Source organism: Micromys minutus (genome assembly GCF_963924665.1).
Source record: "Micromys minutus genome assembly, chromosome: 16".
NCBI lineage: Eukaryota > Metazoa > Chordata > Mammalia > Rodentia > Muridae > Micromys > Micromys minutus.
Genome location: NC_137985.1, coordinates 26,095,235 through 26,120,268, shown reverse-complemented (window position 1 = coordinate 26,120,268; position 25,034 = coordinate 26,095,235). Strand labels below are relative to the sequence as shown.

The following is a 25,034-nucleotide window of genomic DNA, read 5'->3' as shown; positions in this document are numbered from 1 at the left end:
TTCTAGCTGGAAACTTGGGGCTTTGTTAACTTCAAAGTAGGGGGTTTTCATTTTGCTCATGCTTGTTTCCCAAGGGCTAGGACAGCGCATGCTATGTCTAACTCAGTAGTTTTGGCTCACTGTGCAATAGTGCAGAATATCAGTGGAGAAACCACCAGGTGATTGCTAAAGCAGAGGGAGCACGTTTGATGTCTGTGCTGGGAAGACAGGTTTCTCTAAAGGAAAGCGGAGGCCCCCTGCAGGGTGACTCAGCCAGTAAGGGCTCTTATCTGAACTCACCAGGTAAAAGGAGAAGCCAGACATCGTGTAAGTTGTTCTCAAACACACAAATAAACAGGGCAGCAGCAACAACGTCAACAAATTAAAGGAAGGGAGTGGAGAAAACAGGGAGACACGAGCGATCCGTCTGTCTACGGGTCAGGAAGGATAATGAACATACAGAAAAGGCGCTTTTTCAAGACCGGATGTGCAGCAGTCAGTACCTGATGCTGCGAACAGTTGGAAAAAGACCCCGAGGACCTGCGATCATTTCTCTGGGCACAGGCCACTGTCAATGGCTCCAACGGCGAGGCGAAGAAGAGGCTGTCCCCAGAAGAGGACATGACACACGGGGAAGGCCTGGTCTTACAGCAACTGGCTACGGTTTGGGGGGGGGGGGCAATAACGGAGACACAGGCATCTGGCAAGATGACTGATTGTAGGGTAAGGTCCAGGGGAGAGAGATTAAAATTGTATACGACGCGGTGAAGAGATGGCGGGACTGAAGGGCCGTGCTCTAGGAGAAAGAGCCACCTGTGACAAAGAGGAAGAAAGAGCCAGAACGGCCTGGTGCTCCTATTCGGGGGGGGGGGTACTGGCGGGAGAGGAGGAGCTTCCTGCGGGGCTTGGCGGAAGGCGGGACTGGCCGCGACAGGTGTGCGGTCGCCGGGGCTGGCTGGCTGGCGGGGCGGGGCGACCCGGGAGGCCACACCCTGAAACTACCTGCGCGGGGAGGAAGGATGAGAACGGGAGCCTCCGCCGCCGCCGGCCGGGCGCGCTGGGCCTGCCCCGGAACTTGGCCCGTGCCTCCCCTCGCACCCCTCGTCCCTCGTGTCCCCCCAACACCCCGCGGGCCATGGTAGTCGGCTGCCGGCAGGGACCACGCGTCTGAGACCGGCGATCGGGCCGCTGAGACCATGGGGAGCAATCGGGGCCGCAAGGCCGGAGGGGGCTCACAGGACTTCAGCGCGGGACTCAAGTACAACTCCCGGCTCGAGGTGGGTGAAGGCTGGGGACCCGGGGCCGAGCGTCCACGGTCCCGATCCGCGCGCACCGTCACCTTCGCGAGGCCCTCAGTTTCGCCCGAGCTCCGCTCTACGGCCCGTGGGTGGCCGGAGCTCGGGTGCATAGGTGGAATTTCCTGTTCGGTGGGTGCCTGGCCGCTGGTGGCAGGGCGGGGCCGGTCGGACCTCGGCCACCGAGGAGGAGGGAAGCCCCAGGGCCCGGAGGCGTCGGGGGCACTCCTGCCTCCTGTCCCCTCGCTTCTCTCGATGGCTGGAAAAGAGGACTTCCGTGGGGGCCCCATTGCTCTGGGCTATCAGTGCTTCGAATGTGACCTGGGCTTTGGCAAGGACAAATTGGAGACTTGTCTGTCCTTGGCCTCTGCAGAAACTGGTTTTAGTCTTCCTGGTCAGAGGTGCTTAGGATCTTTTGTAAGGGGTAAACTCTGAGCAGAGCTTTGTGGAGCCGAGGTCTTGCTGGCCCTTGAGGAGGTGGCTGTCTGGGTCGTGGTGAAGCCCTGTGTCCCGAGCCTTCTGGAAGAAGCCCTCAGTAAGCGGGAAGCAGAAGCAAGAGAAGTCTCTTGAAAGACCTCAGAAGTATTTCACTTTCCAGTAAACAGAGGGGGAGAGCGTTAGTTACCTTACTGAAAGACACACGGGGGACAGGGTGGTGCAGTGCTCTGGTGGGACTAGCGGCCAGGCATTTTCCAGAACCGCAGCAAGAGGTTGGTGAGCGAGGCTGGTTGCTCTGGCAGAGACAGTTTCCTGGAGCCGAGCTTGCTTCCCCTTCCGCCACTTCTTCATGCACCCCTTCTCCGGTGACTCGGAGAGGAGCAGATCTCCGGGGTGGGGGTGGGGGGAGCGAGCCTGGACTCTGATGCCTGCACTTTTCACCCCTTGCATCCAGAGTCCCCTACAACCTGTGCTTCTGCCCTGCTGTGAGATGCCACTTGCTGCCGCCTTCTCTTTCTTTCTGTAATCGGGGTGTTTGTGAGCCCTTAGTAATTAATTGCCTGCCTGCCTCCTCGGCAGGTAGCCTGTTGTTTGATGTTTGGTCTTCAGGGCTGTTTTTCTTTCATTCTCTGTTTGCCCTTCCTGACGTCCCTTCCGAAAACTTGATGCTGATACTGAAAGTGGGTCCTCTGGTAACTGAACTCAGTCTCCTGTTTAGGCTACGTACCTCCCGGCTGGGGTGCACAAAGTTTCTCCCAGACGGAAGGGGGCGGCGGGGGGAGTGCGGGGTGGGGCTCACCGCTCTGGTCCCTGGGCTCCTGTTAGATTACTATTCACCAGTAACCCCACTTTGCCTTCCCGCTAGGTCCCCATTCATCTAGTTTCCATCCCTCCTCCTTCCGGTTTCTTTCGCATGTGTGGTTCATTCTGTCTTTTTTCCAGTTTGGTTGAACGACCCCTGTATCAGTGTTGGGTCAGGCACTCAGTGCCCAAAGGGGCTCTCAGCGAGCAGTAGGATGTGGTTGGTTCATTTAAGGAACTTAGTCTTTCGGGACATGTGAACACACACACACACACACACACACACACACACACACACACAGAGTTTGCCTCGTGCAGTGTGTTTTCCAAGAGTAGAAACAGCTCACTTTTATATCTCTAGGAAATCGTCCAGTATGCCTTCCATCCTAGGCTTGAGTGTTCCTGGCTGCATCTCCCAGGAGTGTCTGCTTACAATTGGGGTCTGCAGATGTGTCCTGAGACTTTCTCTGACCAGACTGTGTGGCTACTGTCTCTTGGGTAGCTTCTGTCCCAGAGACTGGCTGAGGTCATGCTGGGTCCTGTGGGCACCACTACCACAGCTTTTGGGTTGTGACTTGTCTGCCTCCTTCCCAAGGTTGATTCTGCTGGTCCCTCATGGCTCCAACAGAGGGTAAGAGTTATTCCACTGTGTTATTTTCCTGTGGCATGTACCCTGGGACTGTGTGTGCCTTGCCCAGGTATGAGCAGGTCTGCAGACAGCAGTTGTTATGGCCGTTAATGAGAACCGAGAAGCCTGTCTCACTCGTTAGGTCAAACTTAACCAAACTGTCGAATGTTTGATGGTGGCTATGAAGTTGCATATATGCACATAACATATGCATATATGTTTAGTAATGAGTTCCTTAGGTAAGACTGAGTAGTCCCCAACAATAGAGAGACAGATTGAAAACTTACAGATGCTGTGTGTGGGTCAATATTAGGAGCTAGGCCTTATAGCCCTGAATATTTAGAGTCATCTGCTAATTGCTCAAACATTCACCATTTCATTCAGTCATTTATTGGCAGTAGAGGTGTTTACTAAGTACCCAGTGATCAAGCACTTGCCAAGTACTGAGAAGGATCCAAGTCACAGTCCCTGCCTTCTGGGTCACCATGGGCAGAATGGACAAGCTCAGAGTGGGCATTTCGAGGGACCTCTGTCTAGCTGGTCTCCAGGGCAGATGACTTGGGCTGCAGGCATCCGTGATGTAGTGACAAGGGAGGACAACGTGGAGCCGAGACCCAGGGGTCCACTGCCTAGCCAGGCGATCTGAGACATTATGCAATCCCAGTAAACCTATTTTCCTGACCAGGAAATGGGATGGCACGTGTGACCCCGGATTATTCCTAGGATTTAAAGAGGTGCTTTGCATGGGAAACCTTTGTAAAGCCATAGTGGTTTTCAGAACAATCAGAGTATCAGAGTTTTGTTTTGTTTTGGTTTTATTTTTGTTTTTTGTTTTTTTTTTTTAGTTTAAAAGGCCGAGACCAAAGAAAAGTGATATATTTGGAGGTGCAAATTGAAGGGGGAAGCCTCTGCCTTAAGTGGGTTCCTGATTTTTCAGAAGTCCTGGGCTGCCTGGCTGAGCACAGGGCCATGCTCCATTCATAGAGGGTGTGCTGGGGAGCCACACCCCAGCCCTCTGCAGTATAGACCGTCTCGCTGAGCCCTTTCACCTTTCCCTTTACCCTCCCCCGCAGCTTCTATGAAAAAGACACCACCCCCTTTTTTTGGCAAGAAATGAGTGACCTGCTGACCCTGATTCTCTCAGGTTCTTTTCTTCTCTCAGCAGGCAAAGTGCACCTGTAGAAACCTCTAGGTACTGGGTGCTGGGTGATGGAGTGTTGCGTGGGTGAGGAACAGCAGGTGCTGTGAGGGGAAAGGAAGACTGTTTTCTCCAGTGGGTATCAGAAGACCCACCCTTCACCTCTACCCCAGGTCCTACTGATGTCATTTAGGGGCCTGGAAAGCTGAGGCAGAGGAGACCACTCAACTTTAAGGATTGCTTCTTTGTGCCCGAGTCTTCTGTTCCCAGTGGGCTTGCTTAGAGCCATCTGTGTCTAAGGTGTCATTATCACAAGCTACGGAAGAAGAAGCAATCTTGCTTCCTCTCTCCCCTGGTCTCTGTGGACAGTGGCCTCAGAGTGCTGCGGTCTGAGTTCCCCTGGTGTCTGTTTGTTCCCTAGTGTGTGTTTCTATCCAGGCTGTCGGTTCTTCTCACCTTAATCATGAAGTGTGTTATTGAAATGGGAGAGAGAACCGGACAGAGTCTGGAGAGAAGCCAGGTTTTAAAGATGTTATCTGGCTCCCTGTGGTGACCACAGGGCAGGATCACGTGCAACCTTAGCTTTTGTTGCTAGTACTTGGTAGCTTACACTATCGTCTCTGAGTTCACAACATTCCTCTGTATCCAAGGGGGATTGCTTCACGAATTTCAGAATCTAAAAGTGCTCATGTTCCTTAGGTAAGGGGACTTTGAACGGCCTTGTTTGGATTCACAGTAGACAGACATTCTGAGACCTTTGTCATTAGGCGGTTTGGTCAAAGTGTAAACATTGACTGTACAAGGTGATATGTTGTACCCTTCCACATGCCGGAGCTGTATGCTATATGCTGTTGTATGTGGTAGTTTGTGTTTTGTGGGATGATAATTCATATATAAACCAAACACATCCCTCGCGTACTTCAGGCCATCTCTGAGTTACTTACATAATACAACGTAAATATTCATTATATTAGAGATAAGCAAATGTCTGTACCTGTTCCCTGCAGACACAGTTTCTATTTAATTGTTTATTGATAATTTCTATTTGTTAGTAGCTGTTTGTAGTGTTAAAGATTAAGCCCAGACCTTTGTCTGCTCAGTCCTGACTCGGAGCAATACTTGGGTTCTGTGTAGCCCTGGCTGTCCTGGAATTCCCTCTGTAGACCAAGCTGGCCTTGAACTCATAGAGATTTGCCTGCTTCTGCCTCCCAAGTAATGGAATGGAAGGCATGTGCCACCACCGCCCTGCCTGTCAGACAACTTCTCTAGGGGTTGGGGATTTAGCTCAGTGGTAGAGCGCTTGCCTAGCAAGCGCGAGGCCCTGGGTTCGGTCCTCAGCTCTGAAAAAAAAAAAAAAAAGACAAAATAACAGACAACTTCTCTAGAGTCAGGTCCATACTGAAGGTGCTTGCCTTCCCATTTTGCTCTTTGTGCCTGAGCCTAAGGGTGTAGCAGGTTTTCTCAGGGGGTTTTGTGACTGTTGTCTGACTGGTTGGCATCTCGGGTCCCTTTGTCAGTGGCCTCTGCTGGGTTTATAATGACTATCATGACGGTGATGGAGGAAAGGTGGAGGAGTCCTTTTCTACCCTTGCCTCAAACCGTAGCTTCAGTCCGTTGTCTCACTCGCTGCAGCGTTGATGGGGAGAAACTAGAAGCATAGTTTACAAGATGAAAACTCTGGGGCTCAAAGGCCTTGTGTAAACTGCCCAAAGGCAGTGGGAGGTAGAGAAAGATTTCAGACCTTGATCTGTGGGACTTCAAAGCCCATGAGCTTAACCACAATGCTATTATAAAACTGGGTTCCAAAGGCAGGGGTGATTGATGCGTATCCCCAGCAAATCCCAGGACAGATCATTAGGGCGTTGTGAGCACATAAAAACGAGGTGGTGATCACCAGGCGCCAACCCAGTGCACCTAAGTCATCTCGCTCCGAGCTTGTCTGGTTTTCCTTTTGATGGGCTGACCTAGCTGCGAGACCAGGAGCACAGCAGAGGTGACTGCAGCGTGGCTTTCAACGAAATGCACCTTCATTTATTGTGTGCACATTAAATATCATGGTGCAATTTTAAACTGGAAAACAATTCACCCAACCCCCGCTGACAAATCAGCTCAGTCCATTTCCTCCGCCTTGCCCCAGCCCTCAGCTGCTGTGTGAATGTTATCTAGAATGTTGTCCTGCACAAGTCAACAGTCTGGTAAAGGCACAGCAGCAAAGAGGACCGGGGACTGACAGTCTTAAGGTCGGTTTGTGAATGATTGAGCATTGTGCTAAGGAGGGTCCCTCTGGGTGGTGGCCTTCGGGCTGTCCCATTTCCTTCTGGGCACTGTGCCTTTTCCTCTTTAGTGACAATTCCGATGGGACATTCAGACTTGGGACATTGGCCTCTTGGCTTCTGGAGATGACAGTAAGCTGGGAGGGAAAGGTCCATGCCACTGATGGCTTAATGATGACTCAGATGGAGCTAGCTGGCCCTCTGGGTGGACTGTCGAAACAGAACGTGTCCATCTGGGTCTGGATGAAAAGCTGCCCAGTGACACCATTCTCCCAGATGGAAACAGAAACCACCTCCCTCCGTGGCTCAGGGTGAGGAGCCTACTCCACCCCAGTACATCCAGAGTTTTGAGGTGACAGTGATTTTACCATGGGCCAGGCTTGTCATTTATCAAGTGGCTGTCCTGAATCCAAGGTGAGAGTTGTTTTTTTTTTTTTTAAACCCTCCCACACCATATTTATCTGGATGTGTTAAAGAATATTTTTGAGGACCAGTGAGATAGCTCAGCAGGTAAAATCACTTGCCAAACAAGCCATAGTTTTATCCCTGAAACTCACAAAAGCTATACATGTAATGGCTCATATCTGTAATCCTAGCATTCCCCGTGTGATGGGATGTCGAGATAGAAAAACTGCCAGAAGCAAGAAAGCCAGCTAACTCTCAGTGTATCACAGAGCAGGGGGAAAAAAAAAGCAAGAGCCAAAATAAGGAGAGAACGGACTCCTGAAGTTATACACTCTAACTCCCACACATACTGGCACCACAACACAGGCACATCCTCACACACACCCTATACCCCCACACTAATAAGTAAAAAAAAAAATTAGAAGGTTTAGAAAGTTTAGTATACATTCAAAGAAAATATGCTCAGCCTTGATAGTATTTTTATTTTATTTTTCTAAGTAGATACATTCCGTTTATGTGTGGGTGTTTCATAAGTATGTATGTCTGTATGTATGTATATGTAGTGTGGGTGTTTCATAAGTATGTATGTATGTATGTATGTATGTATGTGTAGTGTGGGTGTTTCATAAGTATGTATGTCTGTATGTATGTATGTGTAGTGTGGGTGTTTCATAAGTATGTATGTCTGTATGTATGTATGTGTAGTGTGGGTGTTTCATAAGTATGTATGTATGTATGTGTGTATGTATGTATGTATGCGTAGTGTGCTCAGGCTGAATACCTATGGAGAGCAGAAGGTATTGGACTTCCCCTGGAGCAGGAATTACAAATGGTTGTGAGCCACCATGTGGTTGCTGGGTGCTGAATCCCGGTCCTATGCAAAAGCAATAGGTGCTCTGACCACTGAACCATCTGACCGGCCAGTCAGAATTTTTAAATGAGCAGAAGTACTCTGGCAATTTGCTATTGTTTATGCATGCTCCATCTTTCTCTCCTCCCTCTCTCTGTTTTGTTGTTTGTTTTCAAGATAGTCTCACTATGGAGACTGGCTGTCCTGGATCTCACGATGTGCACCAGGCTGGCCTTAAACTCACAGACACCTGCCTGCCTCTGCCTCCAGAGTGCTGGATATTTATGTTCTCTTAAGGTTTGTTTGTGATTACAAGAGCTGGGGGAGGGGTTTAAAGTCAGGAGTATAGAAGGAAGCAGATGAGAAAGTGAATTTTTTTTCTGGAATTTGTTCCCCAGGGTAATGACTGAAATGTGTGAAAATGATTTTTATTTATGTGTGCGAGTGTGCCTCGCTGTGTACGTAGATATGTGTGTGCAGGTGTTCTCAGAGGCAGAAGAGGGCACGGGATCCTCTGGAGTTACAGGTGCTTGTGAGCCGCCCCATGTGGGTACTCACCAATGAGCCATCTCCAGCCCTGTTCCCTGAGGTGTTGATCCTGTGAGTAATGCTATAGTTGTTGGTACCCTCTAAGGGCCCCAATTTTTTTTTTTTTTTTGATGTATTATCATTTTCTAGGGAGACGCTATGGCAAACACTTGCATAGAGGACATTTACAGGAATCAGTTTTCTTCTTCTGCCACATGGGTACCAGGGATTGAACTTAGGCTGTCAGACTTGGCAGCGAGGATCTTTATCCTCTGAACCTTGTGACTGGCCTTTATTAAATATCTTTTGTTTTGTTTTTGTTTTTATGCACTTTCTTTTCCTTATTAATCTCTTCACCCACCCAACATCCCAATGGCAGCCTCTCCCTCACCCCCTTTCTTCCCGGTCCCTCCACCCCACCTCCCCTCCCCCCATCCCCCTCTCTCCTCATGGATTTCAACCTGCCTAGCACTTCAAGCTACAGTAGGACCAGGTGCCTTGCTTTTCACTGAGCCTAGACAAGGCAGCCCAGCCACAGTAAAAGGGTCCAAAGGTAGGTAGTAGTCAGAGGCGGCTTCTGCTTCAATTGCTAGGGGGTCCCACGGGAAGACTAAGCCACCCACGTGTCACACATGTGCAGGGGACCGTCCTAGGCATGCATGCTTTCTGGTTGGTGGTTCATTCTCTGTGAACCCATGTGGGCCCAGGTTAGTTGCTTCTGTGTTTTTTTGCCGTGTCCTTGACTCCTTTGGCTCCTTCAATTCTTCCTCTCCTTCTTCCATAAAATTCCCTGGGCTCCGCTTAATGTTTGGCTGTGGGTCTCTTAAGCCATACGGAAATTGTAGAGTTAAACCATAGCGCCTCTCCTTCCCTCTCCCATCATTTCGAGAGTCCAGGAAGGGATCTGTCCCAGAGAATTCATATAATGGATCATAAAGAAAGAATTATCCATAACCCCCTGTATCTGTTCTGTAGATCTAACCGACCACTGAAATATTTGAAGAAAAAAGTACACCTGTATATGCTTTTCTTGGTTTTATTCTCTGAAGCATATAACCCGATACCAGTTCACACATGTTTACATGCAGAGATGATTTGAGGTATGCAGAAGGACATGCAAAAGTTCTGTGCACACAGTACTTCATTTTATACAAGTGACTTGACCTGGGGACTTACCCAGTGACACCTGAAATTCATCTTCTGTGGATGGGGACCAGTGCCTATGCCAGATGAATATGACTTCTGTTTCAGACCATGTCCATTTTTCTTTGTTGATTAGCGACTCTTTGAAAGGACGTTTTGGTTGATCACATAAGCTTTCCCTTGGTGCTGTATTATTCCTTTCCTTTGATTGCTTAGATGAGCAACTTGTATGTGTTATTGGATGATTAATGGAAATGCAACCCCCTGCCCCACCCCGCAGCACCTGGGAACCCACTGGCTTGTGTGCAATGGTGTCGCATTCAGATCATGTTCACAGGAATATGACTAATGCGGAGGTTAAGCCAGAGGTTTGGGTAACATTCTGTTTGACTGATTGGGGGAATCAAGCATGGTTAGCTAGGGGAATACAGAGCAAGCACACACACAAACACTGAGTGACTCAGGCGCTGCCCTGAGCCAGAGAAATCGACTGGTTGGATCTAGCGCCAACAGCGGTCTTTTCGAAACCGATCACACTGGAGAGAGGAAGACCTCGTAATGTTGGTGTCCCGTGAGAGCGAGATTTCCCGGAGAAGCAAATAGCTTCCTGAATGTTCCCTCCAATCTGCTAACCCTCTCTGAGGATGAAACTCCGAAGATCCTCCAAGCTGCCTTCAGAGAGTCTGGCTGGGAATTATGGAGTCAGCGAAAAGGGTTTCCCTGTTTACATCTCCAATCCTTTCAAGCCAACCTATCCTCAGATCCGCAGCTTAATTAGGGGCCTGGGAACCACAGAGCACATGTTTCTGAATCTTACTATTTGTGGAGGCTTGAGGGTTTTGTCTGCAGATCCCCTGGGGCCTCCCGAGGCACACTCACACTGTGGTATCTATGTACCATGGATTGTCTCACAACCATAGACAAGAAAGTCACTGATCTCATGTAGAAACAATGCCTTGAATGGTTCTCCTTGGATACCCTAAACTTTGTGTATATATATAAAAAAAAGCCAACACTCTCAGAACCCTGTATGTTGTGTCCTTCGACGATCCGGCAGGGAAGCTTAAACATGTTAGTGGTTGAGGGGCTGAGAAGCTTGGGGGACAGGAAGAAGGTGGGTGTGGTTTAAAAAGACAATGGGCTGGGCGTGGTGGCACACAGTCCTTTAATGGACTCCCAAGACAGAGACCGACTGATCTCTGTGTGAGGCCAGCCTACTCTACAGCCAGATACTCTACCTCAACCCCAACACCCTCCCTCCCAAAAAAAGACAATGGGAGGGAACTTTGTGTTGGAGGCAGGACACAGCCTTGTCCGTGGTGGGCACAGAAACCTACCCCAGTGGTAGAGCACATGAAAACACACACATGTACAAGTATGGCAGGGGACCTGGGTGAGGTCTGTGGAGTATATCAATGCCACACTAGTACAGTGTTTTGAAGTTTCATTAATTCTTACACTTTTGCAGAAATCTAAATTATCTCAACGAAAATTGCCATAATAAAAAACACACTAGTCTGTGAAATTGGGACGTAGATTCGGTGAAAAGTCAAGAAAGTAAATGAAAAGGTGTTAAGAGATGCTCGCCCTCTGTTGTTTAGGTTTTTTTGGGGGGAGGGGGGATTGAGGTCTGGTGAGTTAGGTCAGACAGGTTGTGCTGTTACACTTGGCCACACTGGGCAGGGAGGATGGAGAGATGGATAGGTCATGTCTCAATCTCTAGCTACTGCTTCCTCCCACCCTCCCACCCCCAAACCAGAGTCAAGTGATAAGTCTTGGTGGGATTGAGGATGGAGGCCATGAGGGAGGGGTGGTAGAAGAGGCCTCTCTGTTTCCATGGCTCAGGAAGGTGCATGGGGCTCAGTTTTTTTTTTTTTTTTTTGATGAGCACCCCACACCACACCTGGGCTTGGTTCCCACCCCCCCCCCCCCCCCGCCTGTCAGGTCTGCTCTGGGTGGGTGAATGCGTGGTGGGTGGGGACATAAAAATCAAAGGGACACAGTAGAGAGGCCCCTGTCATTAGCAGGAATTAGCTAATTATGCTGTCTAAGGGGTCATTAGCCCAGTTTTAAGAGTGGGAGACTGAGGCCCAATGAAAAGTATTTGCCCTAAGAGCTTAGGGGGGCTCAGCCCAGAATCCCCATCTAGGTCACACCCACTCTACCCCACAAAAAGGGAAAAGATTTATGTTAGGCAGCTCTCCCCACACCACGTTTCTTCTCTTCTGAGTGGCTTCTGAGAAGGAAGGTGTCCCGTGGCTGGGATGTATGGCTTCTGTCCCCAGGCTGTGTTGGCAGCGGCCACCGAGGGCTTCGGTTTAGAGAAGAGGCATAGTAGAGGCATAGGAGGAGCTGTTCCCTGGCAGAGAATCTTGTTTCTGTGTGTTGAGGACAGTCAGGTAGGTCCTGGGGACTTTCCCTCATGATCAAATCAGGTAAGGAGCCTTTCTGTTTACTCAGGGAGTGCTACTGGCCTTCTGTTGGTGTTCTGTTCTGATGGGTTGTACTTGATACATGGACAGAAATTCTGCATCTGGCATTCATGTCTTATGGGACAGTGGAAACCAGTCATGGGGTCAGAGAGCAAAGATGGGGTGCTGCGTGTGAAAATGGTGAAAATGTTCAGGGAGCCTGCCCCCCAACCATGTGGCTAGGCCTGAGGCTGGCTGAGTGAATGGGAAATGTGTGTTTCCCTGGTAGCCCCAAGGAATTTGAGGATGATGCCTTAAGTGTTATGGCAGAGTCCCCATGGCAGGAAATACAGCCAACCCACAGCACAGGTACCTTGCTTTCTGGGTAGCTTAAAATAGACTGGTTGGTGCTGGTAAGCCAGGCTACTTCCTTCACCAGTGGTGAGAAGTGGGCGAGTCTGACTGCTGAGAAACTGGGAAGTGTGGGTGGAGTTTCTCAAGTGTCACCTGCGCAAGTGACCCAGGCACTTGTTAAAACCTTTCCAGATCCCAGGCGCGGCCCCTGTGCAAGGCAGCAAGGTCTGCAGACTGGGAGAGAGGCCGGGGAGTCCCGATGCTGAATGGTATCATTTCTTACTAGACAAGTCTGGGGAAGGGCTGGCTGGTGGTGCAACAGGGACCAGAGGCACCTGTGAGCGAAGAGGCAGGGCTTTTCGGTTATCTAATGCTGTGGCTAATGGTTGGGTGGGAGGTTTCAGCTGTGTGCCTTTCCTTCTCTTGTGTGGCTGAGTTCCTCTTTGGATGAGAGTTTGTGCTGGGTTCTGGACTGTTAACAGTGATGGTTGGGTGAAGTCTGATATCGGAAGCCAGCAGGTGGCTGGCTGGTTCACTGGAGAAAGCCCTCAGCAGGGCTGTTCTGGCAGGAAAGTCTTGGGGGAGATTGTAGGTTTAGTTCAACTCCCTGCAAAAAAAAAAAAAAAACACACCAAACCAACCAAACAAACAAACAAAAAACAAAAAACAAAAAAAAAAAAAAAAAAAGAAAAGATAAGAAAACAAAACCCAGAAAACCCAGAATGTCCCAGTAGACATTCTGGTTTCCCAGTACATATGAAAGTTAATTTCCTTTTTATTCTGTTAAATCTTAAAAAAAAAAAAGAAAAACAAAAACAAACAACCAAACAAAAACAATCAAAAACCAACATATAACTTAATTAAGAACATTCTTGCTAAAAAATGTAAACGACTGTTTGAGCTGCTGTAAAAATGGTGGCCACAGATTGAAGGTGACCTTACCTTCAGTTTGTAAGTAGCACCATATCTTAAGTATATCGCCATAAAATGAGCTACGCCAGTCCTCTGCAACTTGACCTCAGCTTTGCTGTGACTCCACCTCTGTTGTTTTCAGAACTGCCCACACCCCCCCAGGTTCAGCACTTCCCGTCTGGACAACAAACCCTGGGGTTCCGTTTCAGGGTTCATTCTCTATTCCATTGACTGGGGTGGCCTCTGGCTCTCTGGCATTTCGGGGGACTCTGGCCAGGATGCCCAGATCTGGTTGGCAAGATTTTGGGTAGGCCATTCTTGAACAAGCGGACGTCCTCAAACTGCAGCTGTCTTTTTGCCTTGCCGGCCACCCCAGGGCTCATCTCCCGTCACACTTCCATTTCTTGCTTTGAGAGTCACGGGAATATTTTACAGTTCTCAGCCCAGATTATTTATCATGGAATTGAAATCTGTCTCGCCTGTTGAGTTGATACACTGAGTCACAGATTACTTAAGTGAACACTGTCTGCCACAAATCAGTGACAGTTGGCAGAGGCTCATGCATCAGCCACCCTTGACTTAGTCGTAGATCTGAGCCACACACCTGTGTCCCCGAAAAGATGACATCACCACATCTGCCCCTTGACCTTGATCTCCAGCAGCAGAGACAGGTTTGCCCTTATCATGTGACTGCCCTTCACCCTCCCTGAGAGTCTGAGTAACCTCTTTAGGTTTCCATGATTGTCCTTCCAGTACGCCACACCCAACTTACGAGTCTGCAGTGAAGGCTTACTTTTCTCCTTATGATTGGGGTAGGGGGGCGGATTTCTTTTGAAACTTGTCAAGTGTGATGAGGAATTGACAGGGAGTGAAAGAATTCACCCAGATCAGACCGGAATAGAAAAGTTTACAGAGCACACTGCTAGGATGTGACAGGGAAGTAACAGAAGAAGCACTTGCCTTGGGCAGTTGGCTGCACTGACTGGTGGTGGCTTCAGTTTGAGAACCATCCTGAAGCCCACCAATCACCACCTGACATGCAAATGAGGGCATTCGGGATTGGTTGATATTTGACTGGGGAAATCTGGGTTTACAGACAGCATCTGTAGTGCTGGCCAGTTCCGATTTCTTCTTTGGCACTGTTAAGGGTGCTCTCTGGACCAGGCTTGCATTATTTAAATTCCCTGATAGGGACATTTTTTTTCCTTCTGGTCTCTAAATGGTGATAACCTCTCTCCAGTTAGTAGTACTGTTGTTTCTAAACATAAAATCACTTACTAGTTGCTTTTTCTCCAACAGGGACCAAAGTCTGAGTTAACCATGGCAAGTTCTTGCCTTGATTTTCTGGATCCAGAACCAGGGACACTGTGAGCCTCAGATAGGCTGTACCCTTATGATAAGTCTGAACCAGGAGAGGGAGCCTCTTAATGAGAAGATCCTTTAGTTGATTTGAACAGTATTGTTGGTTCAACATTTAGCATTCGGCCGTGTTTTGTTTCCTGCATAATGGAGTAAGGTGGTTGCGAGGTTCTTGTTATTATAAGCAAATAAAACATACAAATGAGGATTTGATTTGTTGTTTGTTTTTGACGAGCTCTGGTCTTGAGGACCTGTGTGCTTGAGATAATAGAAAACTGTCATTTCCAGAGAGTTGGGTCATTTAGTAAAAGTGCCTGAGTTTGGATCCTCAGCACTGAGGAGAAGAGCTGATCCCTGGAGTTTGGTGGCCGGGGCAGTGAGATATGTGAGCTCCAGATTTGGTGATTTTCATCTTTAAAAAACAAGGTAAGAGTGACGAGAAAGACACCCAATGTCTTCTGGCATTCACATGTCTGAATATACTTGCGCACCCACACACATATGCACCTGCACACACATGTGTACATACGTGTACACATCACCCACTCCAAAGAAAGAAACTGTTTCCTTCAGGGTTTCTGTGCTCGTCCTTTCCTGGTTTCTGGACCAGGCTCCCTCTCACTCCAGGAAGTTGAATGGGAATAGATACTCTGAGGTCATGCTTGCTACCTGAGCCCAGGGCTTTCCCCTTTCGTGCCCCAGGGTCTGTACTGGGTTACTCACTTCAAACCATTCAGTGCTCTTGTTTTCCTGGAAATTGTTCTGTGCTCCTTTGTCTTAGTGCCCTGGGGCCATGTTATGTTCCTGGCTACTTCGGCCAGCACCAAAGTGGAGCTTGTAGGTGGGAAGAGGCCACCATAGTTACCAGGCTTCTGTTTGTGCACCTGCAGATATGTTTACATCTCTGCATAGAATGAATAGAAACAGACACAGGTGTACTTTCTCTTCTGTTGGCCCTGGCTGTATAGAGATCATGTGTGAATTACAGCAGGGTGTATAGTGCTTTCTGCCCCCTTTTTTCCTCCCCACTTGGTCCCCGCACTGGACTCTGGGGCCAAGCACACACTTGCCAGAAATCCTGCCTCTGGTGGGAAGAGCTTGGCTCTTGCCCCAGTGTTTCAACTTTACTATCTTTGAGACCTTGGTCAGGCCGCTCCCTCTCATTCAGCCTCAGTTTCCTCTTCAATAATTGATAGAGTTATGTAAGAGGACCTCTCTCAGGCCTGAAAATGGAGTCAGAAAGCTGTGGTTATAAAAAAAAAAAAAAAGCAGGCAAGTTACTGATTAAATAGTTGTATCTGGGTTGAGAAGAACCCCAGGACTCTTTATCTGCTCCCTCATTTCTGGAAGGAGACCACACAGGGAGGCAGAAATTAACTTACAGATCTTCCCCAAGGGCTATGTAACTTTGCAGGACCATTGTTTGTCCCTGTCTTCCCTGTAAACTAGGGTGACAACGCCAGTCTTGAAAGGTTCCTAGGATTATTGTGAGGAAATATTGTCTGGGAAGAAAATAGGTGGGAAAATATTCTATAAATTTAAAATGCACTTTAACACAATGATTTTTTTCTAAATAGCATTTCTCATGTCTTCATGTATGTTGATGCACACGCATGTGTGTGTACAAATGGATGTGTGCTCACATTCGTGCAAAGGTTCAAAGGTCAACATCAGGTGTCTTCCTCAGTTTCTCTCCAACTTAAAGATTTATTTAGTTGTATGTGGGAGTGTTTTGTCTGTGTGTATAGATGTGCATTATGTGCCTGTGGGGTGCCTGTGGGGTGCCTGTGGGGTGCCTGTGGAGGCCAGAAGAGGGCATCAACTCCTCCTGAAAGTGGAGCTGGAGATGGTTGTGAGCCTCATTATGGGTACCAGAAACCAAACCTAGGTCTTCTGCAAGAGCAGCAGGTGCTCCTAACCATTGGGCCACCTCTCTGTTTTCTGAGACAGGTTCTTTCATTGATCCTGCAGCTCACCACTTCTCCTAAACTATCTGACCAGTGAACCCCAGGCTTCGTCTCGTCTCCGCCCTCATGCTTTTGTGTGGATGCCGGGGACCCAGGCTGGGGTCATCTTCCTTACACAGCATGTTCGCTGTTCCCTGGTCCTCTTCCCTAGCCCCTGCTTTTCATTCATAAACATATTAGACAACTGAGGCCCATTCTACAGCTATAGAAAGCTTATTTTCTGAAAGAGAAAAGTAAAAAGGAGCTAAATTAAAAACAGTTGTATTCTAAGAAAGAAAGAGCAAGAAGACAGTGAGTTCAGATGATTAACAAAATATGCTCAGATGGCTACTCTTCAAGGAATAAAATATTCTTTGAAAGAAATGGCTGACTTTTGGAACGAAACATCGCCTTTACAATTAGCCCTGATGTCATATCCTGGGAGTCCTCCTGTTTTGCTCTTTTTCAAGGGCTTTGCATTTATATATGAATTTCACCTTCAGTCAACTAGTGTGTTTAGAAAATGCACTGAAATTTTGATCAGTATTGTATTGAGTCATGAATACATTTGAGATTAGATACCTTATCGATATTGAGCCTTCCAGGCCATGAGCAGAGGCCAAGAGCAGTACAGCTCATTTGTCTCTGGAGATCCTCCCACTGACATTCTGTATTTTCAGTGTGCATGTCTGAACGTCCTTTGGTCAGACTTGCCCCTGAGGAGTTTGTCTTTGTGAACGAACTATTGTAACCGGTAACTTTTACTATTACTTTCCAATTGTTCCTTGCTGAAATACAGAAATACAGTAGATTTTTTTGTTCATTGATCTTAATAAAATTCTGCAGCCATCTTGTTAAATGATTTCAATAACTTTTCTTTAAAATTTTTAAGTTACATTGATCAATTGATTGGTGGGGGGGCATGTACGAGGCACAGTGGTGTGTGGAGATCAAAGGATCAAAGGAATAGGAGTCGGTCCCCTCCTTTTACTACTTGGTTCTAGGGCTAGAATGCAGGTTCTTGGTCTTGGTGACAAAGAGCTTTTACCTGCTGTGTTGTTTTGATGGCTCATAGCATGGTAATCACACAAGAACAGGCGGTAGCTGGGTGGAACCAATTACTCTGGAAATAAATTGATAGCTAATTGCATGAACATTTGACAAAGGTGGCACTGAAGACAGATGATAGTTTGTCAATAAACTATGATTGATTTATTGGAGAGATGTCCATGAAATGAAAAGGACTTTATCCATACCTTACATCATGAAAACAAAGACCCACAGGAATTCTTGGATATGTAGGCCCAAATATAAAACCTGAAACCATAAAACTTCTAGAAGAAAATGTAGGAAGAACTCCAAGCCACAGCCAGTGAAGGAAACATTTGACAGGTTGGTCATCCTCAGATAAAAAAACTCCACACTCATCAAAGACCTTGCTAAGAAATTGAAACATGGGCTGGAGAGATGGCTCAGAAGTTAAGAGCACTGACTGCTCTTCCAGAGGTCCTGAGTTCAATTCCCAGCAACCACATGGTGGCTCACAACCATCTGCAGTGGGATCTTGGTGCCCTCTTCTGGTGTGTCTGAAGACAGTTACAGTGTACTCATATACATTAAATAAATAAATTAAAAAAAAAAAGAAATTAAAACACAAGCCACAAAGAAGGAAAGTCTTTGGAAATGTATAAAGTATTTGCATCTAGAATACATGTAAAGAATCCTCAAATCCAAGGGCAGGAACATAAAAAAGGCATTACGAGAATAGGCAGAAGATTAAACACTTGAGCTGAGAAGCTGAAACAGATGGCTGTGGCCTACCTGAAGAGTTGTTCAGTGTTATCAACCATCAGAGAAAAGCCGTTTAAGCCATTGTGATAAACCACATGCATCTGAAAATTCAAAAACTGGCTGCCCTGGTTTGCTTTTCACTGCTGTGATAAACACCACAACCCAAAGCAGTGTGGGTGGGAAGAGGGTTCAGTTGCTTTACGAGTCCCAGTTATGGAAGAAAACCACCCACTAGCTTTCTCCTTGTGGCTACCTCAGTCTGCTTTTTTATACAACCCAAGACTACCACCCACAGTGGGCTGGGTCTACTCACTTCAACCATCTACCAAGAAAATGCCACACAGACATACCACAGGCCAATCTGATGGAGGCATTTTCTCAATTGAGGGAATTGATGGCTCCAGTTCGTGTCCAGTTGACATAAACCAAGCAGCCCATTTGGCCACACCGAGTACTAGGTAGGGTGTTAACATCTAGACTTTCCACAGTTGCTGATGAGAGTATAAAATGGCACAGCTACACTGTGAAAGAGCCACTTTGGTGGCTCCTCAAAATTTAACATGCACCTGTCCGACAGATGCACCATTCCACAGTTAGATTATCACCCTACAAAGAGAGATATGTAATCTAATACCAAGATTTCTTACAGGGGTGTTTGTACCTACTGAGAAATTCCATTAACATAGTGTGGTAGTTTGAGTTGTCCTCCCTTGTCCTATTTTCTCAGTAATTTCCATTTGTGGTTCCCAGTTGGGAGCATTGTTTTGAGAGCCTGAAGAGGTGGGGCCTTGATGGGGGAAGAATGACACCGGAGAGTGGGCTTTGAGGTATCAAAAGCTGCGTGCTATTCCCAATCTGACCTCTCGTTTTGCTTCCTGCTTATGTATGGAGATACAAATCCTCAGCTTAAAGTTCAAGCTGCCGTGTTTTCTCCTCTTATCCCTCCAGAATCTGAATAAACTTTTCCTTCTACAAGGTGCCTTGGTCACGTTGTCCTATGACAGCACTAGAAATGTAACTAATACATGTTCAACTCTAGAAAGAGCAAATGAATCTTGAGTGACAGTAAATTGTGGTTGCTGGGAGACAGGTCAGAGAGTCAGGGAAGGGCCTAGAAGGAAGCTTTTAAAGGTGGAGGCATGTTCATTATTTTGACTGTGACATTGGTTTCACAAGTATAAATATATGTTTGTATTTGCTAGATTTTCATTGCTGTGACCAGACTACTTGACAGAAGCCAGTTCCTAAGCTCCTATAATGAGCTTCCACCCACTTTGATAGGCTCCATCTCTCAAAGGTCCCATAGCCTACCATCTGGGAACAACCACTGAAAACACAAGCCTGTGGGGGGACACTTTAGGTCCAACCATAACAATGCTGTAAATGAGGCATCATTGATTATATATCATGTGGTCTCAGTGACGTGTCTTAGACACTCAAAAGGCTTGCAGGAGTAAGCTTAGAATGCTCCCAGAAAAAGCTAAATGATGTAAAACACAGCGAGGGAGAACAAGACAGAGGTGCCATGCACTCCACCATTGGTGTTTTGAAGTGTCATCACGATGTGTTGAGTTATTTATACCTTTGTCTTTATCTTGCTCAACATTTGTGAGTCCTGTGAACTTGAAGATTTATTTGTATCTTCAGATCTTGGACATGGCCTTTGTCATTTTATTGGCAATGTGTTTTCTGCCAGCTCAGAATTGGACTCCAGCTTCCTTCCTCCTCTGTGGTGGTTTGAGTAAAAATTCCCTTCATTGGCTAATAGAGTTGAGTACTTGCTCACCAGTGAGTAGAACTGTTTGAAGGGATTATAAGGATTAGGAGGCGTGGCCTTGTTGGAGGAAGTGTGTCACTGGAGGTAGGCTTTGAGCTTTTCAAAGCCCACACCAGGCCATCTCATACTTTCTGGGACTGCTGATCAGGATGTAGTTCTCAGCTAATTCTTCAGCACCATGTGTGCTGCCCTGTTTCCTGCCATGATGATAATGGACTAATTCTTTGAAACTGAGCAAGGCCCCAGTCGAATGCTTCTTTTTACAAAGTTGCCTTTATCATGGTGGCTCTCACAGAATAGAACAGTGACTAAGACATCCTCCCTTCTTTCTCTTTGCCTTCCTTCCTTCCTTCCTTCCTTCCTTCCTTCCTTCCTTCCTTCCTTCCTTCCCAGGACCCTATGACTATTGGGAAAGTATTAAGCCACTGAGTCCCTAGGCCTAAAAGTTATAGAAAATGTGAATGAGACTAGGAAATGTTTTAGTTCAGAATCTCAAAATCTTTACTTTTTGCTCAAGTAAAGAGACATCTATCCCTCCAGACCTCCGTCGTGTGTAGAAAGGATAGTTGGAGAAATTTAACCAGAGAACATTCAGGCTTGAGAACACAGGTCAGAAGATGCTATAGTAGAGAGTGGAAGAAGGAAGATGGATTTACTCCCCCACCTGTTCCTGAATGCCAGCGGTCATGTATAAATCCAGTTAGGAGATCAGCATGCTGTGTCTTCTTTGGAGCAATTAAACCATACCATAGGATGACCAAGATACTGTTGGAAATGCCAGTAGAAAATCTGACTAGACATTTGCATGCAGAAGTGTGAGCAGCCTTTAGGATCCCACTCTGTAATGGAAATGCACAATGAGGGATCCTTGAGCATTTGAAGAAAAACATCAATTTAAAACAAAGATACTCAAAAGAAATATAAATAGAAAAGCATACTTCTACAAAATAAATACAAGATATAATAAAAGAGGAAGAAATGAAAAAACCCTACTAAAGTTTTGGTAGCAAGCATGAGAAATCTCAAAAAGGGGGGGGGGAGGTGCTGCTGAGATTGCTCAGTGGTTAAGAGCACTGACTGCTCTTCCAGAGGTCCTGAGTTCAAATCCCAGTAACAACATGGTGGCTCACAACCACCTTCTTCTGGTGTGTCTGAAGACAGCTACAGTGTACTTATATATAATAAATAAATAAATCTTTAAAAAAAGGTTAAAGAATGAGACAGCTAATACAGGGAAATGATAAGAAAGAATTAATATAGTTAAAAAAAGATCAGGAAAAATGAAGGAAAGGAGAAAATATCACAAGAAATAGCACAAGAAACTTTCTCAGATCAAAACATGGAAATTTTCAAATTCAGGGGCCATATGGCAATTTCAGTGTAATGAAATTCAGAGCCAATTTAGACAAGTCAGGTAACAGATTTATACTCTCAGAAGCAAATTTAGAAACAGTGTTTTCGAAGTTCAAAAAGGAAATGATCTTAACTCTATAATTCTATACTCACCTCAACTATCAACAAATATGATTGTAGAAAAAGTATATATACATATACATACATAAAAACATATATATATATATTAAAAATAGGGTCTCCCTATGAGGCCCAGACCATTGTAGAACTCACTATGTAGAGCTGGCTAGCCTTGAGCTTAGAAGTTCACCTTCTTCTGTCTTCTGAGTGCTGGAATTAAAAGTCTCTCCTCTATCTCTCTCTCTCTCTCTCTCTCTCTCTCTCTCTCTCTCTCTCTCTCTCTCCTCTCTCTCTCCTCTCTCTCTCTCTTTCTTTCTCTCCCTCTCTCTCTCCTCCTCCCTCCTCTCTCTCTCTCTCTCTCTCTCTCTCTCTCTCTCTCACACACACACACACACACACACACGCACAGGCACACAAACTCACAAAAGAACTAAAAACTATATTTTAAACTGTAAAGCATCAATACTTTTCCTTCTCAGAAAGCTTTTAAAAGTGGAGTAAGCTTCAGACAGAGTGACTCCATGATTACAAGCCCAGAACTCAGAGGCTGAGGCAGGAGAATCTTTGAGGTCAAGCTTATCCTGGGCGAAATAGTGAGTTCAGGTCAGACTAGGCTACATCATTGTGAACTTTGCTCACAAAGCTAATAAAAACCAAAAACAAAACATGAAAATCCAAATGAAGGTAGAATAAGCCACAAGAGATGAAGACAGGATTTCAGAAAACAGAGGATTCAGAGCAAGACAAAGGCAAAGGATGTTTGCAGGTCGTGGGGAAGGACATTCACAACAGGTATAAGACAGACAGCACTGGGAGAGGGGCTCACAGGGAGAAAACAAAGTGTGTATTTGACTGACTTCATACATGGAAGGTTGAGAATACAAGATCTTAGCAGTTATGTTCCAACTTGAATGTATTGATAAAAACAAATTATTATACAGGAGAGAAAGCAATAGCGAATGGAATAGTCTAATAAAAAGAACAAGAAGATTTATATATATTTATGTCTTCACTCATTTGTGGTACACATGTTTGGTCATATTTTTTTAGTTGTTTGTTTTGTTTGGGAGAGTTGTTTGGAGACAGGGTCTTGCTGTGCATATATATCGTCCAGGTTGGCTTATATATATGCATACATTGATTCTACAACACTGAGAAGGTAGAGGAGAAGAAAGGAAGGGAGGACGTTATGATTTACACTATCAAATCAGTAAATCGGGGTTCAGCAGTAGAGAGCGCTCCCTGCTCTCTCAGCACCTGCCTCAGGCAGCTCACAAATGCTTGTAGCTTCACCTCCAGGTGATCTGACACCCCTTTGTAGCCTTCTTGTGTGCTCACACTCACATGGACATATCCACACACAGATATACACACTTACACAAACTTTTTAAAAGTTAGCTAGGTGAAGTTAGAGGGATGGCTCAGCAGTGAAGAGCACTGGCTGCTCTTCCAGAGGTCCTGAGTTCAATTCCCAGCAACCACATGGTGGCTCACAACCATCTGTAATGGATCTGATGCCCTCTTCTAGTGTGTCCGAAGACAGTGACAGTGTACTCATGTACATAAAATAAATGAGTCTTAAAACAACAACAATAACAACAACAAAACATTAGCTAGGCATGGGGGTGTATGCCTTTAATCCCCTTTAACCCCCCCCCCCCCGGAGATGCAGAGACAGGGGAATCCCAGAGAATTTGAGGTCATTCTGCTCTATATAGTGACTTCTGGAAATATTTTTAAGTGCCTGCCTGTGACGTGTGCATCTGTGGGATCTATTGATTAAAATCTTGAGACTCTGAGATATAAATATTCCAGTGTGGAGGGAGTGGGGCTGATCACTGTGACAAAGTGACACATCAAATGTTGGTTCAGGCGGTGGTGAACGCAAAGACTGCTGCTCTAGGTGCTGAGAGTAAGAGATGGATGAGTGCTTAGCTCTAAGACATGTAAACTGCTCTCCTAAGTCTCAAGACCCAGGGAAACATTGAGTTAGAAGGGGGAGAAAAGCATGTAAGAGCTGGCAGATATTCAGGAGGGCTGCCTAGTGCCATCTTTAGCAAGACACGGCTGTGACTAGCTGAGTCTCCACAATCAGCATTGAGCAGTCGGGCATGGATGGAGGAGGGGCTGCGGGCCCCTACTTCTCATTCCTGAATGAACACCCAATAGTCTCAGGGAAAGGAGAAGTCATTGTCCTCATTTGTACACCCACTGGTGACTCCCAAGTCTCCAGTGGATCGTTCCCATCCAAGGGTCATACGCACATGGCATCGGGTCACAGAACGGAAAGTCGTAAATCTGAGAATGAGATCGTAAGGAGGCAAAGGGAGATTGATGGATGGGAGGGAGAAGAGAGAGAGTCATCAGAATGTACCACAGTCGTGTGTGTAACTGTTGAGGTGGCTCACAACCTAAATTTAGCCCCTGGAGCCCACATGGTGGAAGCAGAAGAGCTGACTTCTGCAAGTTGTCCTCTGACCTACGCATCAGACAGACAGACAGACACACACACACACACACACACTTGGAAAAAGATATGTTTGCTGTTGGAGCTTGACATATAGTACTGAGGTAACAAGATGTGTCTCCGAGACCTGAAACCATTTTGTAGCTGAGGTGGTCAAGGTGGGGCCATTACTTTCTTTGCAAATATCAGGGACAAAGCTGATAGGCAGGGTGGGCAATTTCCATCTTGTCCACAGGTTCTTGGCTCTGTTGACCAAGAGGACTGCATTGGGTACAGTTGAGGGTGGCCTTAGAAGTCCCTGCAGAGGGTCCACAAGGCCACTTGTGTTCCTCGGGTGTTTGCTCTGCCTATTCCTGGCAGCCACTAATGCCAAAGACATTTTACACAATTCCAGATCCTCAGCGCTGGGTGCAGAGACTCCGACATCTTAAACTTGTTTGGTTTTTATCTTGAGACAGGGTTTCATGTAGTTCAGGCTGGCTTCAGACTCCTTATGTAGCTGAAGCTGGTCTTGAACCCCTAATCCTCTTCCCTCACGTCCCAAGTCCTGGACTCGTAGAAATACGCCTGCCCACCTTGCTCTGGGTTTTGTTGAGCAGTTCATGCCTACCAGCCAATGGGATACGGAAAGAAGCACTTCCATTTCTTCCGCTGGGGTGGTGATTTGTATCGTGGGACAGGTGGCGGCCCTTGGGCGTAGAGACTGCACTCCTGGGTGAAGCCCCTTCTCCATTGCGCAGACCTGGTTCCCCCAAGCTCACAAGTGTTACTGAACTTGAGTGGGAAGCCATTGTGAACGTATTTCTGAGTCCTGGCACCTTTTTGTATTTAGAACATGAATGGTTTTGAGGAGGGTGTGGAGTTCCTGCCTGCGAACAATGCCAAGAAAGTGGAGAAGCGAGGCCCCAGGCGCTGGGTGGTGCTGCTGGCTGTACTGTTCAGCTTCCTCTTGCTCTCCATCGCGGCTGGCTTGCTGGTGTGGCACTTCCATTGTGAGTACAGTGGCTTTGGAGGGTGACATAGTGGCAGCTCTCCCTCTCCCCTCGGTAGGCGGGCCAAAGGGTCA

At 46.7% G+C, this 25,034-nt stretch overlaps 1 protein-coding gene across 1 annotated transcript in view; it reads left to right on the top strand.

Moving 5' to 3' along the window:
• Positions 1 to 1,012: 1,012 nt before the first annotated feature.
• ST14 (ST14 transmembrane serine protease matriptase) overlaps positions 1,013 to 25,034 on the top strand; it is a 39,550-nt gene continuing 15,528 nt past the window's right edge. Inside the window, exons 1-2 of the mRNA XM_080929681.1 lie at positions 1,013 to 1,256; positions 24,801 to 24,960. Of these exons, the coding sequence (XP_080785807.1) occupies positions 1,176 to 1,256; positions 24,801 to 24,960 (241 nt within the window). The 5' untranslated portion in view covers positions 1,013 to 1,175. The remainder of the gene's footprint in view (positions 1,257 to 24,800; positions 24,961 to 25,034) is intronic.